We start from the raw sequence: 15047 nt of genomic DNA, 5'->3' as shown, positions 1-15047 counted from the left end.
AATGATCCCTGTGATCCATGCCCCTGTGTCATCCCTCCACTTGAGTGTGGGCTGGACTTACTTGATTCAAGCAAAAAGAAATGCAGAAGAGATGGATGCCACTTCCAAGATTAGGTGATAAAAAGACTGTGGCTTCAGTGGTAGGTGCTCTCTTTCGCTCTCTCTTGGATTGCCTTGTGACAGGGGAAGCCAGCTGCCATGTCTTAGGTAGCCCTCTCGAGAGGCCCATGTGAATGAGCTGGGAAGCAGATCTTCTGAGGCCTGCTTACAGCTATGTGAGTGATTTTGGAAGCAGACGCTCCCCTCCCAAGTCAAGCCTCAAGTCTGTAGCCCTGACCACCAGCTTGACTATGGCCTGGTTACAGAGAACCCCACTAAATCATGCCCAGATTCTGGCCCACAGAAATATTGAGATGATAAATGCTTGTTTCTAGCTCGTAAGTTCTGGGGTAATTTGGGGGTAATTTGTTACACAGCAAAGACGACTAATACATTGGGCCTGGTCTCCTCCCAGCTGTTGGTGCTCAACTTCTGATAACTCTCCAGGTTCCTGCTGAGATTCTAGTTGAACAGAAACCTCAGAGTTCAAGCAATGCCTCCTCCCTGTACCCTACTCAAAAGAGCTCCTTTGTACATTATTATGTCTGAAAAGGTGAGCTAAAATAGAATGTTCAAAGTTGGGTGATTGACTTTCATGTTAAGGAAAAATGTGGTTTCCTTTCAAAGACATTTTTAAAAGTTACAAAATTTCTAATTTCCTCTCTCCTTTGATAATATGTTCCCTGCATTTAGAACATGTCCTTTTCCTTCACAAGTGAATAAACAGGGACCAGACTGAGTCCAGTGAGTGCCTGAGACCAAGGCCTTGTACTTGATATGGTCCACTCTCAGCCACTCTAAGTCTCAAGACATAGATGCTCATCACTGTATCTCATAGTCTTTTTTCTTGTTTTCTTCTCATATGACAGGACATTGACAGCAAAATGCATAGTGATGCTACTGAAATCAAACTGAAGGGCATGTGATGCTCAAAATGTTTGCTTATCTGTGAATGTGTGAAAGTTTGGAAAGTGTACAAATATACTGTATATTTGACAGTTGAGTTTTTGGTAAGAAATACAGAGAATGAAAGAAACTGTCTATTTTCTTTCCTCTTCTCATTCAGGAAAAAATGATAAAAGAAAGTAACAAGCAAATTCTTAACTTATTTTTGGGGGGAGATGTGCGGGAGGGAAGATGGTTTCCTTGGCAACCAAGCCACTGATTCCCTTTCTCTGGCTGATCTGCTGAGCTTGTAGTAAAAGTCATGGTGCTCAGAAGATCTAGGAATATTCTTTTAATTAGCTTAGCAACTCCCAACTGGTTTCTTCCCCAACTTCATTTTGTTCTCTGGAAAATGTGCTTTTAACTCTTAAACAAATTTCACTCATTTACACACTTCTCTAATATTTTCAAATTCACTGGACAAATTGAACTTTCTGAAACAAAGTTACAGGCTAATTTATGACAATTGCTAAGCATTGTTTTAAGTATTTAAAATGTTTAATGTTAATTTTTAATATTACTATTTACATTTTACGCTTTAAAAAGAATAAACTCAAGACTAGAAAAATGCACAAAATATTAAGAAAAGTATAAAAACCAATGATAATATCACTATCTGGAGATGTAGGCTTTTAAAAAAGTTATAGTAAAAATATAACATAAAATTTGCCATTTTAACCACTTAAGTGCATAATTCAGTGGCATTATGTACATTCACAATGGAATGAGTCAGCCAAAGGGTACAAACATTTTTTTTTTTTTTCCCAAGACAGAGTCTCGCTCTGTTGCCCAGGCTGGAGTGCAGTGGCATGATCTCAGCTCACCGCAAGCTCCGCCTCCCAGGTTCACGCCATTCTCCTGCCTCAGCCTACTGAGTAGCTGGGACTACAGGCGCCCGCCACCATGTCCGGCTAATTTTTTTTGTATTTTTTTTTAGTAGAGACAGGGTTTCACCGTGTTAGCCAGGATGGTCTCAATCTCCTGACCTCGTGATCTGCCCGCCTCGGCCTCCCAAAGTGGGTACAAACATTTTAATAAAGCTTTTGCATACATACTGACCAAGTGGTTCTCAACAGATGTAAACCAATTTTTAATGCCATTTGGAAATGATTGAATATATTTGTTTCATTGCATTCTTATCAATAGTATCATATATTTAATTAATTTTTGTAAATTTAATAAGCAAAAAGTAGTATTTTTAAACTGAGTTAAAGTGTTTTTTAAAACTGAAAAGGCTAAGCCATTTTTTGTTGTTTTATTTTCACCTTGATCCTTACCTAGAGAAGCAGTAGCATTTCCAACCACATACACTGACTTGGCATTCCATTTTTCTTTCAGAGACCTTTCCCAGACTGTAAAATATGAAATTATATGTGAATTGTAAACACCTAAGTGGCCATTTGGACTATTGCCCAAGGCTGTTTGTTGACCCTAAGAAACTGTGAGCAAAGCAAACTATTGGTAACCAAATGTGAAGAAGAGCATCTCAAACTAAAATTTCATTTTCACTTTGTTCATGTTTTATATGCAATTTTTTAAAATTTGCTTTCATAAATGTTTTAGTAGTCCTTGCTTGAAATATTAGCTTATTTCCACAGTTGGTACTAGAAGAATTTTAATGGGAACCAGGAAATCAACATAACTTGAATAATTAAATTTGCATAGTGAAATTAAACACATTTAAATCTAGACTTGTAAAGAAAAAGACATTGGTCATTTAAAAAAAGCAACTTAAATGTCTTACAAAGAAATCCAATTGGTTTATTTGGGACATAAATCTGAAAGCAGTCAGCAAACTGTAATCTCAGAGGAGACGGTTCATTTATCCATCACACCAAAGTAAAAATAATAAATTTCAGATCAATTAACAAACACAATTTGATACAGAATATTATCATTTTATGATCAAACAAAATCTTTAAATATAGATTAAAGAAATACAAAGAGAAAATGGATTGTATAAATATATCATACAGCTACTGGGCATTCATTACATTTTTAGAAAACAGAGAAATAATAGTTCTTCCTTCCTTTTTTTTTGAGACGGAGTCTCGCTCTGTCGCCCAGGCTGGAGTGCAGTGGCACAATCTCAGCTCACTGCAAGCTCCGCCTCCTGGGTTCACGCCATTCTCCTGCCTCAGCCTCCCGAGTAGCTGGGACTACAGGCGCCCGCCACCTCACCCGGGGCAGGCCACCGCGCCCGGCCGTTCTTCCTTTCTAAACTCTGGTCATGAGCATAACTTTCCCTTAAATTCAAGAGCATTATTCCTCTACCCTTTACATCAAGGGAAATTCCCTTTGAAATAGTAACCAAAGATCGAGTTCCACTTTGCTTCCTACCCCACGAATATCAATACTACTTATTCAAAACTTATCCATAGCCTATAAACAAACCACTTTCCAAGCCTCACAGCAGAACAACTGGAGTGAGCACTGGGTGGAGTTGGAAAGCCTGCCACGGAGCCAGCTCTGCCCCTTCACGTGTGTGTCTCAGGTTAAGTCAGTTAACGCACCTTGTCTGTTTCTTCATCAAGGTGACTGGGATTAACTATACTCCTACTGCTTATTCCATATGGTTGTTATGAGAATCAAAATAAGAAAATATATGGGAAAATGCATTTTAAACTTCATTATAAAGCACCAGAAAGAGTTATGGTGACCTTTCTAGGGTTTTCCTCTGTTTCATTATCTTCATCCTCAAAACATATACAAAAAGAAAATACAACTGCAAGAAAAAGTACCCAGAGCACCACTGGGAAAGAGTACACATGCTTCCCCATCTAGAGTGTAACGGACAATCTTGGCTCATACAGCCTCTGCCTCTGGAGTTCAAGTGGTTCTCGTGCCTCAGCCTCCTGAGTAGCTGGGACTACAGGCATGTGCCGCCACACCCAGCTAATTTTTGTATTTTTTGGAAGAGATGGGGTTTTGCCATGTTGACCAGGCTGGTCTGGAACTCCTGACCTCAAGTGATCTGCTCACCTTGGCCTCCCAAAGTGCTGGGATTACAGGTATGAACCACTGCGCCTGGCTGGCTCTGAATTTCTTAGGTTCTCAGACTTTCTTTTCAACAGCAGGTGGACGTGTGTAGGAAATCACCAAGAAAGTGGGATGTTTAGGCTACAATGAAGCCTGGTTGAATGTGGAGACAGAATAACCAGAACTCACCACTGTCACTTACTCCATACCATCACTTACTCCATGCCCACTCTGCTCCAGGTAATGTCCTGGATGCTTCCCTTCGGGACTCAGACTCTGCAGCCTGAATCCTGCACTTGTGCTTTACGCATTGTGGGGGCCTGGAAAGTTCCACACCCTTTGTTCTTCAGGCTCCTCATCTGACAAGTGAAGATACTAAGCATATCTATCTCACAGGAAAAAGTATTCAGAACAGCCTCTCGCACAGAGTGAGCATTCAGTAAGTTCTACCTAACTAATAGTCTACTGCTAGTAGATAATCCCATTACTATTAGTATCCCATGGTGAGAGGCCAAGGAACTCATTAACATCCAAATGGCTGCATAAACGCAGGCCTAACTCACTCCAAAGCCCTTGCACAGCCACTCTGCTCGCTGCCTCCACCCATCAGTGTAACTGTGGCGGTGGGTGGCCCGAGTGTGAAGCCTGGCTGTGCACTGACTTGTTCTGTGCTTACTGTCCCAGCCTCAGTTTTCTCAATGGCAACATAAGACATCAGATCATAGCAATGTGTGCCTCTGGATTGTTATCTAGGGTTAAGTGGGGTAATGAACATGAGGTATTCATTACACAGGGCCTGACATACAACAGGCACTCTATAAATGTTAGCTGGGAAGCTATTCAATTGCATTTATTAAGAAGGTGTTTGCTCAGGCTGAAAGCCAGGGTTCTGCCAATGGGCACTGCCATTTTCACACTGTTCTGATAGTGAGAGAAGGAGGTGGGAAGACAAGTCAAAGAGATGACTGGGTCACTAAGTGCCTGACATGGTGGCACTGACCATTTTCTCATAGTTACATTTTTTTCATCATCTCTCTTTCAGGAATGTAGTATTTACCCTATTTTCAGAGGAAGAAACTGGTGCCTGATACCTTCTAAGGGGATATGTCAGTCCTTATGAGGTGAACAACGAACAGGCAGGGGAAAGTCCCCCTCAGGGTCATCTGTCTGGGAGTTTAGGAGACAGCCCTGTCTCCTATTTCCCAAGGCAGAGTCTGTGACCTGATACCATTAAGCACTCATTTCTCTTAGAAGTGCAGGTGCTTCTAGAATTTAGTCTCCCACTAGGAGAAATAAGAGTAAATAAATGTCCAGTGGAATCCACAGCAGACCCACCCTCACCTTCAGTTTTATTGTTTTTCTCCAAACATAACTGTGCTGCTTCCACTGCTCTGGGGCTGGTAAAAATGAGTCCCCCGTAATCTTCAGGATGAGAAAGCTGCACACCAAAAAGCAATAAAGGCATTTTATACAATGGCTACGTTCAACATCTTCCAAGGAGCTATGACTCAGAATTCCAAATGCTTCACAATAGTAGTAGGTAAACTAATTCCTTCCACCCATCTCCCCAGCACTTACTGAGTGCTTACTATGTGCCTGGAACGATTTACTCTAGGACTTTTAGGATACACAGGTGACTTTTTTATTCCCAGTATTTCCCCCAGGAAGCTCACAGTCTAGGGCAGAGACAAGTGTAACACAGGATGATAAATGCACTGCAGCACAGAGGGAAGCCTGATGCAGCCTGGGATTAGAGTAGGGTGCAGGTAGTGGGGGAAGACTTGACCCGAATTTGTAACAAAAACGGGAATATTCAGGGGGTGATATCAATGCTGAAGCCCTGATTTTCAAAGAGGATAATGGTGATATCTACGAACATTCACTCTGAGCCAGGCACTGGGCTGCTGTAGACATCTGACTTCACTGAAGCTGTGGGCACTGAACTTTCACTCTGAAGCATTCGGAAGGCTTTACTGGACTTGTCTCCTGAAATTTTTATCACTCCTCACTGCAAGCAGAACTGAAGTTGTGGGCAGATGTCCTGGGTTTGAGTCCCAGCCCTGTCTCTTACTTGCTAGAGGTCTTAGCTGCGTTGTCTAATTTGACACCCCAATCTCTAAAATGGGAGAATAACACCTCCCTGGCCTCCTGTGCAGAAGCTGGGGGTGAGGGGTAGATTAAATGAGAGGATGAGTGAAAGAGTTCTAGGACTGCTGAGGGCAATGCAGGTTTGCTGCTCTCACCACGACCTGCTCTCCTGGCCCCAACCTCTGAGTCTGGGTGGCTTTCTGGAGGGGCTGACAGAGGCTCACTCAGAGCCTCCCAACAGCAGCAGCCTCCTGGAGCCAGGTGAGGTTATGCTGCCTTGTTTTAAAGTATGGGAATAAAATAAGGAGACAGTAAGGGCTGGGCGCGGTGGCTCAAGCCTCTAACCCCAGCACTTTGGGAGGCCGAGATGGGCGGATCACGAGGTCAGGAGATCCAGACCATCCTGGCTAACACGGTGAAACCCCGTCTCTACTAAAAAATACAAAAAACTAGCCGGGCGAGGTGGCGGGCGCCTGTAGTCCCAGCTACTCAGGTGGTTGAGGCAGGAGAATGGCGTGAACCCAGGAGGCAGAGCTTGCAGTGAGCTCAGATCCGGCCACTGCACTCCAGCCTGGGTGACAGTGAGACTCCGTCTCAAAAAAAAAAAAATAAGGAGACAGTAAAACAGTCCCTCTCTGGCTTCAGCTGGCAAGGGAAAAATCAAACACTAACATGGTGCTCAGTCACAGCAGGACTTACCTTCTCAGAGAAACTGGGAAGAGACAAAAATTCAAAAGATAAAACAGGGATCAAAGTGGCTTCAAGTCCATATAATCCTAATTCCTGCAAATGAAAGAATATAGTTCTGGATTGGCCAGGTCTGTTTTTAAAATAAGGAAATATTAACAATTTATTCTGTGTCAGTTCCTCTGAGGTTTTGCAGACCCCACCCCTGCCCGCTCCAGGGCCCCTGACTCAGTAGAAAGGACACTATGGGATCAGGAATCTCAGGCCACTTACCCTGATATACGGATCCTGGCCACAGTCGTCTTCCTTAGCATCCTTCAGTAAAAGAACCTTCATTATTGCCTGGCAGTCCTTATAGGGTGCTGTGACAGAGCAAGGAAACAGATCTTAATTAGATCTCAAAGACTCTTTCTAAGCGATTTCCGATGGGAAGGAAGGTACACAAGAAGAAGGCAATCAAACGCTTGTTGAAGAGATCTATCCCTCCTACACCATGACTTAGCACTAATGGGCTTGTTCTTTCTAAAGACCCCTGTCACTGATAAGGCCAAGAAAGAGCGTGTTGGCAGTTGATATCACTTGGAAAAACAGATGAAAGCCATTAGTGAAAGCCAAGTGTCCTATGCCAAACATTTATGGTTTGGGGAAGAGAACTGATGCAAATTTAGGGTTGTATCAACAACAAACAGAGAAATGGATATCTTACATTTTAAGGAGATAAACAGCTTTTCCATTTCAAGATAAATACGCTAAGTACCTCATAAGCACTTTAGGAAATAATTATATTGACTCTTCTACTTATTAAATGATGTTTTCTAAATGTTGTCAAGTATCATAAGAGCCTAACAACCTGGAAAACGATTTGTTGACACCAAAAGCCTTATATACCTCATCCTCTTTCTTCCTGTAATTTCACTTCTAAGAATACTAAAGCAACACTCATAAATGTGTCCAATGATTAACATAAAGATGCTCACACTAGAATTCTTTAGAATTACAAATAACTGGAAAGAATGTAAATATCCAATGATGAGAATGGTTAAATAAATCATGTTACAGATCTATGAAATCATTAAAATATTCACAAATAACTGCATGAATTATTTAATCACAAAACAATGTTAAGAAAAAAGCAAGATCAGAATTACATAAATAGTATGATTTTATAGATTTCATACATATATGAAAGGATATGCACCAAAATATTAATTATTTCTGAGTGGTAGGTTAAAATGATTAGTTTCTTCTTCACCTCTTTTAGTATTATACAATTTTTTTTTTAACTATGGAAACTATATTCCTCTTGTATTGGGGTCAGGGTGGAGCACATTATAATCATCCCAAAGGCTGGCCAGGCATGGTGGCTCATGCCTGTAATTCCAGCACTTTGGGAGGCTGAGGTGGGCAGATCGCTTGAGCCCAGCCTGGGCACTATGGTGAGACCCTTTCTCTGCAAAAAATTAAAAAATTAGCCGGGCCTGGTGGCATGTACCTATAGTTCCAGCTCCTTGGGAGGATCACTTGAGCCTGGGAGGAGGAAGTTGCAGTGAGCCGTGATCCTACCACTGCAGTCCAGCCTCGGCAACAGAGTGAAACCCTGTCTCTAAACCAACCAACCAACCAAGCAACCAAGCAACCAATAAATGCTGCTGAGAAACTGCAGAATAAATCTGCTTGAGATGTAGATTATCATTCCATAAATGGCATCAGACCCACCAGTTACTTAATAAATAATACTCAGTGGTCGCTAAGAGTCAACAGACTACACTGCTTGAAGCAGAAATGCGCCAATTCTGGGTGCCTTCACTTATAAATTACTACTGAATATATTTCTGGAGTATTATATTATTTATGGAACATTTTAGGAAAATTGGCTCAAAATTAACTGCTTTGTATCTAAGCACCAAACCTGGTGAACAAATATAATTATGAAATCAAGTTCTAATATTGCTGTTATCAAGGTGTTAGCTAGAGAGACTGGGGATTTGGAGGAATGGGCAGTAAGGTTCCTACCACTTCCTGAAGTTACTTAAAATGTGTCTCACACAGAAATTAGGAGCCTACCCTTCTGCAATGGTCACTTTTGTGTCACCTTGACAAGACTCTAGTGCTCAGTTTTTCCAAACACTACTCTAGGTGCTGCTGTGAAAGTATTTTGGAGATAAGATACATCAACTGGCTTTAGTAAGGGAGATTGTCCTAGATAACCCAGGTAGGCCTGATTGAGTTAGTCCAAAGGCATTAAGAACAGACCTGAGGAAGAGATCCCAGCCTGTGCGACTCCCTGCCGCCCTTCCTGCAGGCCTGCCCTCCTTGTTGGCTTGCACTGTGGATTCAGACTTCCCAGCACCCACAGCTGCACAGGCCAGTTCCTTGGAATCATACACACACACCTCTTACTGGTTCTTGTTCTTTGATTGAACTCTAATACGCCTTCTAATTTGGCAGCTCCAGGAATCCGTACGTCACTGAATGGCAGGTAAAACTTGGCATTTTTGTCTAAGGCATAAATCCTTTTGTGGCACACAAAGCAAGCAATTAGTGTGGGGATTAAAATGCAGATGCATAATGCTTGGAAGCAGGCAATCCTGTGGCCACAGGGCTCTCCTCAGCCCCACACCTTGTTCCGCCATGGATCTAGCCTCTGAGATACAGATCCCCACATTATCCCCACATTTTCAAAGAATGTTCTTGTAATGCTTTCAAATACCAGGAGCCAGCCTCTCACAAGTGTTTCTGTATAGTTCTCAGGCAGTGACGCCAAATCCCAAGCCTGGAATCCCCCTCAGGAAAATTAGATCTGCATTATTTACTGGGGCTGTGTGTATTAATTTCAGAACTAGTAAGTGCTATGAGGTGATCTGGTAGAGTGACTGGGGTGCTGATAATTAGTTGCCTGTACAGGGAGACCTCTGGGGAGCTGACATGTGAGTCATTTTGGCATGTATGATCTGAATGACAGCAGCAGTGAGGAGAAAATATTCAAGTGTCTGAAAGGGGCCTGGGTATCCCCAGGAGAGAAGGGTAGGTGTGGCTCAAGTGTAATGGACAAGGTAAGCTTTGGATTCCATAAGAAAAGGGACCCCATTAAAAGGTTTAAGACAGGATTGACAGTGATGGGATCTACACTTTAGAAACACCACCGACTTCTGGGGCAAGGAAGGACAGGGACCCCATGGGTCATAGTAAAGTAGTCGAAAGGCATCGGTGACTGAATCAGAGTTGTGGCAGGGGTGCTGGCTTTAGCAAAGGCAAGGTCAAGAGGTGACTGGATCAAGGCTTCATATTGCAGAGTTATCAGGATTTGCCCATGTAATTCTAGGCAAAACCATCTGTCTATAGCCTAGTTTGAAATGGCTGGGACCAGGCTGAAAAGAAGTGTCTTTCTTCTTTGAATCCTACCTGAACTTTTTTTGGTTTGTCCAGTTTAATCCTATCAGTAAATCACATCTTTCTAGAACAGTAACTGTACTAGGCACTAGGCATGTGATATGATCCCTACATCATTATATTTATAGGAAGGTCAAATACATACTTTATAAATCAGTAAAAACATAGTCATAATGCAGTAAGTCTTATGAAAGAATATTCAAGATTCATAACTGGTACATCTTATTGGGACTGGGAGGTGTGGTATAGATTGCCAGTTGCCCCTAAACATCTACGTTTCCCTTCTCCTCATAGAAACGGTACCGCTCATTAACCGGGCAATGGTTGCTGAAAATAGCAATGTGTAGTTAGATGTCACGAGGTGACTAGGTTCTAGCCAACAGGATGCAAGATGAAGTGATGTGCAAAACTTGAGTCCTGCACTTAGAAGGAAATGCTGGTCCCTCCCCTCCCCATTTCTGGCTGGAACGTGGATGGGGTGGCCAGCTCCTTCATACTCGCAGAGGACAACCTAGGGATGATGGAACAAGACAGGAGCACAGACTCCTTTGTATGACAGAGCTACCACTCCAGCTAGGACTTTTGCATCAGAGAAAAGCCAAGTCTTATCCTGTTTTAGCCATTGTTCATTTGGATCTCTGCTGGAGTGGTCGAATCTATATCTACTTAACACAAAGGTAAGAGGCTTCCTTGTGGAAGTGTACCTGAAGCCCGAGCGGGGGCTGGTGCACTGCACATGCTGAGGTCGCTTCACCTGAGAAACGATAAGTCCGAGCAGCTGGAGAGCACAGGGCAGAGTGGTGAGGGATGGCAGCAAGGCAGGCAGGGCCAAGTCTGCTGGGTCTCATTGGGTCATATTAGGGAATGTGGATCGTATCTTAACAGCAACGGGAAGCTTCTTGTTTACAGATTTTTTTTTTAGAGGTAGGGTTTCACCATGTTGCCCAAGCTAGTCTCAAACTCCTGAGCTCAGGCGATCTACCTGCCTCAGGACCCCAAAATGCTAGGATTACAGGCGTGAGCCACCATGCCCAACCTTATAGATGTATTTCTCCTCTTTTCCTCGTTTCTGCTTGCCCTTTTACCTTCTCCCTTCTCTAAGGTGATAATGTAAGGAAGGAAGTATGGTGTCATAGAATAAGCACAGGACTAAGGGCCAAGGGACCTGGCCTCCGGTCCCAGCTTTATGACTTACCCATGGTGTGATCTTTTTTCCCACATTAAACGGGAATAACTTCTGCCCTACCAAGCCTGATGGTGGCTGAGTGACTCAAAGAAGGTAAGAACAGCGAACAGATTTCTTGAGCACTTACTGCCTCCCAGGCACTATTCTAAGAGCTTCACATGCATTAAGTCTACGAGGCTTAGAAGGAAGCTGAGGCGTACAGAGGATGACACTCATCTGAAGTCTCAGAGCTGCTAAGTGGCAAAGCTGGGATTCACACCCAATCAGTTTGGCTCCAAAGTCTGCTCTTAACCCCCTACGCTATATTATGCCTCACATACACTTTGAATATGAAAACGTTTGGGAAAAATAGAGGTATAAACATATAAAGTATCACTGTAGTACAAAGTACTTAGTTTAGTTATGCAAACACCCCAAAGCAAAATCCATCTACCCATCGTAAACAGAGAAAATATTTCTCCTGGGTTCTAATCTGTGGTTCTCTTAGGTAATAAAACTGATGCTGGCATGAAGTTTAGGCTTCTGGAAAATAAAGAGGTTTCCTAAGATGTGTTGCAAATAAAAATCCAACTACTACCCTTATCCTTTGTCTGACATCACTGAAAGCATTTCTCTTCTTTTTTAATCCTATATACAATCATTCCCAATGAAAGCATTTCTAATGTAAAATTAGGCCGGGCACAGTGGTTCATGCCTTTGAAAGTAATCTCAGCACTTTGGCAGGCTAAGGCAGGACGATCGCTTGAGAGCAGGAGTCTGAGACCAGCCTGGACAACATAGCGAGACCCGCATCTCTACAAAAAATTTTAAAAATTGTTAACAAGGAGCCGGGCAGAGTGGCACATCCCTGTAGTCCTAACTACTCAGGAAGCTGAGACGGGAGAATCACTTGAACCCAGGAGCTCAAGGCTGCCGTGAGCTATAATCGTGCCACTGCACTCCAGCCTCGGTGACGGAGATAGATCCCGTCTCTAAAGTAATAATAATGCAAAATTAAAAGGAACTGTTGCTGATTATTCTTTGCTGTGCTAGAGTCACACATTATCAGGCTGATTGGGAAAGAAATCAATCTAGAAGCAAGCACAGATAGGTTAACACATCGCCACCTTGGGCTTTAGGAAGAGGCTTGGTGGTGTAGAAGGTGTTTACACAAGGGGGCCAGGTGGGTTCCGGTGTAGGCCACTCTTGCCTCACTTTCAGTTTCAGATTTCTGTATGTCTGAAAGGGGCTGTGAGCCTCTCCATTGTTGGCTTTTTTAAGGGACTTTCTTTCCTGTAGCAGATGCTCAGTAAGTATTTGTTCACCCTGTGGGAAAACAACAATTTCAAATTTATCCAGCATCTTTGAAACAGGGAGAATGATGACTTTTCCTTAAAGAAAAACGGGACACTTGTCCCTCAAGTTGCTGCTTAGGTCTCTCCCAAGTGTACTCTACTTTCTTTCCTGTTCTAGTGTTTCTGTGTTTTTTTGAGACGGAGTCTTGCTCTGTCACCCAGGCTGGAGTGCAGTGGCGTGATCTCGGCTCACTGAAACCTCTGCCTCCTGGGTTCAAGCAATTCTCTTGCCTCAGGCTCCCGAGTAGCTGGGACTACAGGCATGCGCCACCATGCCCAGCTAATTTTTGTAATTTTAGTAGAGATGGGGTTTCAGCATGTTGGCCAGGCTGGTCTCCATCTCTTGACCTTGTGATCCGCCTGCCTCGGCTTCCCAAAGTACTGGGATTACAGGCGTGAGTCACTGCATCCAGCCTAAAGTTTTTAAAAATAAACTTCCACTTCTGCTCTGAAGTTTGCCTCGGTCACGTTTTTAGCCTTACGCCCCCCAGTTGAATTTTCTTCTGAGGAGACAAGAACTGAGGTTGCTGCACATGCCTACAGATTTTCTACTGGTAATATATTTGGTGCCACATGACTCAGATGGTAAGAGATCTCTATGCCTCGATTTCTTCTGCTGGAGGCATCTGATCCCTGTGCAGTTTTTCTTCTCCTCCCTCTCTCCTGCTTACTAACCAACCCCCAGAACAATTCCTCTTGGCCATACGGGACTGTGCTCTCTGCCAGCTGATTTCTTAGCTCACTCTGGTGGGTGGCTCATGGGAGTGGGAAGGACCTTAGGGTCTGCATCAAGCAGATCAGAGGCACTATATGGCCCTCCTTCATAGGAGGCTTGTGAGACTGGTGAGGCCAGGGCCTAAAAACTGTGGCATGTCTGGGGTTTCCTCTGCCTTTTTTCCAGTGAAAATAACAAAACCTCTTATTTCCCATTGAGGGGGGAAAAGGCGGGAGAAGCCCCGGCAGGACTGAAGCTGCTCCTGAAGCTTCCAACATGAGATTCACCTTGGGACTGGTAAAAAGAGGGCTCAACCAAACTCTAGATTTACAGTCTAATGCTTGCTCTGTCATTTTACCCTCACACTTATGTTCATCAATCACTGATGAAAAAGAAAAAAAAAAAAACTGACTGGAATAAGGGCACTTTATGGGTAAGAAAGAACCAAACCTCAAACCCATACTTTCTATGTTATGGTGTTCTGAGTATCAGCAATAACAAGAGCCACCCTTTCATTGAGCATTTACTCATGTTAATTACTGGGTGTATTAGTCAGAGTTCTTCAGAGAAACAGAACCAATGGCATATATTTATATCTAGAAAGGTATTTGTTATAAGGTGTCAGCTCATGCAGTTATGGAGGCTGAGAAGTCCCACGATCTGCTGTCTGCAAGCTGGAGACTTGTAAGCAGGAAGGCTGGTGGTGTAGCCTGAAGGCCTGAGAACCAAGGGTGTAGGTTCCAGCCTGAGTCTGAAGGCCTCAGCACCAGCAGCACCAAGGACAGAAGATATCCCAGATCAAGCAGTCAAGCGGAGACAGTATGCATTCTTCCTTTCCTGACTTTTTGTTCTATTTAGGCCCTCAACAGACTGGATGCTGCCCACCCACTTTGGGGAGGGCAATGCACTTTACTCAGTCTATCCATTCAAATGCTCATCTTTTCTGAAAACAACTTCACAGACACACCAAGAAATAATGTTTAACCAGATATCTGGGCATCCGTGATCCAGTCAAGATGACACATAAAAGTAACTATCACACTGGGTTAAGCATTTTATATGCAAGATTGCAATCCTCACTTAAACCTGCAATGTAGGCGATATTAGCCTTATTTTCAGGTGAAACCAAGTCCCTGAGACGTCTGAGTAACTTGTCCCAGGTCACACAGCACAGTAAGTGGCAGAGATGGAATTTGCATCCTGGTCTGAAGCCCACGCTTATTCTCCTAACCACTTGCTACCATCCCTCTGCCTCATTAAGATAAATTCTGAGCTAAAGATGAACACTGAACGAGTGGCAAGCAATCTAGTACCTGCTGAGTTCAGCTCCCTGGGGTCTCAGTACTGTACGTACTTTCACATTCACTATTTTAAGTCATACTCTGACCATGAGCTCAACATTGGGAACTAATCTGAGGGCATAAAATAAGGCTTTTTCCCCTACTTGTCTTACAAAAGTGATCCATGTTTACTGTGAAAGATTTGCAAACTACAGAAAAGTATAGTTCCTCAAAAAATTAAACACAGAATTACCATATGATCTAGCAATTCCACTCCTACATATACACCCCAAAGAACTGAAAGCAGGGACTCCAACAGATATCTGATACTCATGGTCATAGCA

The 15047-nt window shown here is 43.2% G+C and overlaps 1 protein-coding gene across 11 annotated transcripts in view; it reads right to left on the bottom strand.

Moving 5' to 3' along the window:
- UROS (uroporphyrinogen III synthase) overlaps nt 1-15047 on the bottom strand; it is a 39517-nt gene that overhangs the window by 22326 nt on the left and 2144 nt on the right. For 8 of the 11 annotated variants that reach the window (XR_004429811.1, XR_004429809.1, XM_033179473.1 and 5 more), the window contains 4 exons: nt 7072-7160; nt 6811-6894; nt 5365-5461; nt 2322-2396 (listed from right to left, as the gene is read on the bottom strand). Coding sequence is in view for 9 of the 11 variants with exons in the window: in XM_033179473.1 (XP_033035364.1) it covers nt 2322-2396; nt 5365-5461; nt 6811-6894; nt 7072-7160 (345 nt within the window). In the remaining 2 variants the exon portion in view is untranslated. Of the gene's footprint in view, nt 1-2321; nt 2397-5364; nt 5462-6810; nt 6895-7071; nt 7161-12480; nt 12680-15047 lie in introns of all 11 variants that reach the window. The other 3 variants (XM_033179433.1, XM_033179441.1, XM_033179414.1) reach the window with 3 other exon arrangements.

Source organism: Trachypithecus francoisi, unplaced genomic scaffold (genome assembly GCF_009764315.1).
Source record: "Trachypithecus francoisi isolate TF-2019V2 unplaced genomic scaffold, Tfra_2.0 Contig01579, whole genome shotgun sequence".
Taxonomy (NCBI): Eukaryota; Metazoa; Chordata; class Mammalia; order Primates; family Cercopithecidae; genus Trachypithecus; species Trachypithecus francoisi.
The sequence above is the reverse complement of the archived record's forward strand: the minus strand, read 5'-3'. Positions and strand labels throughout refer to the sequence as shown.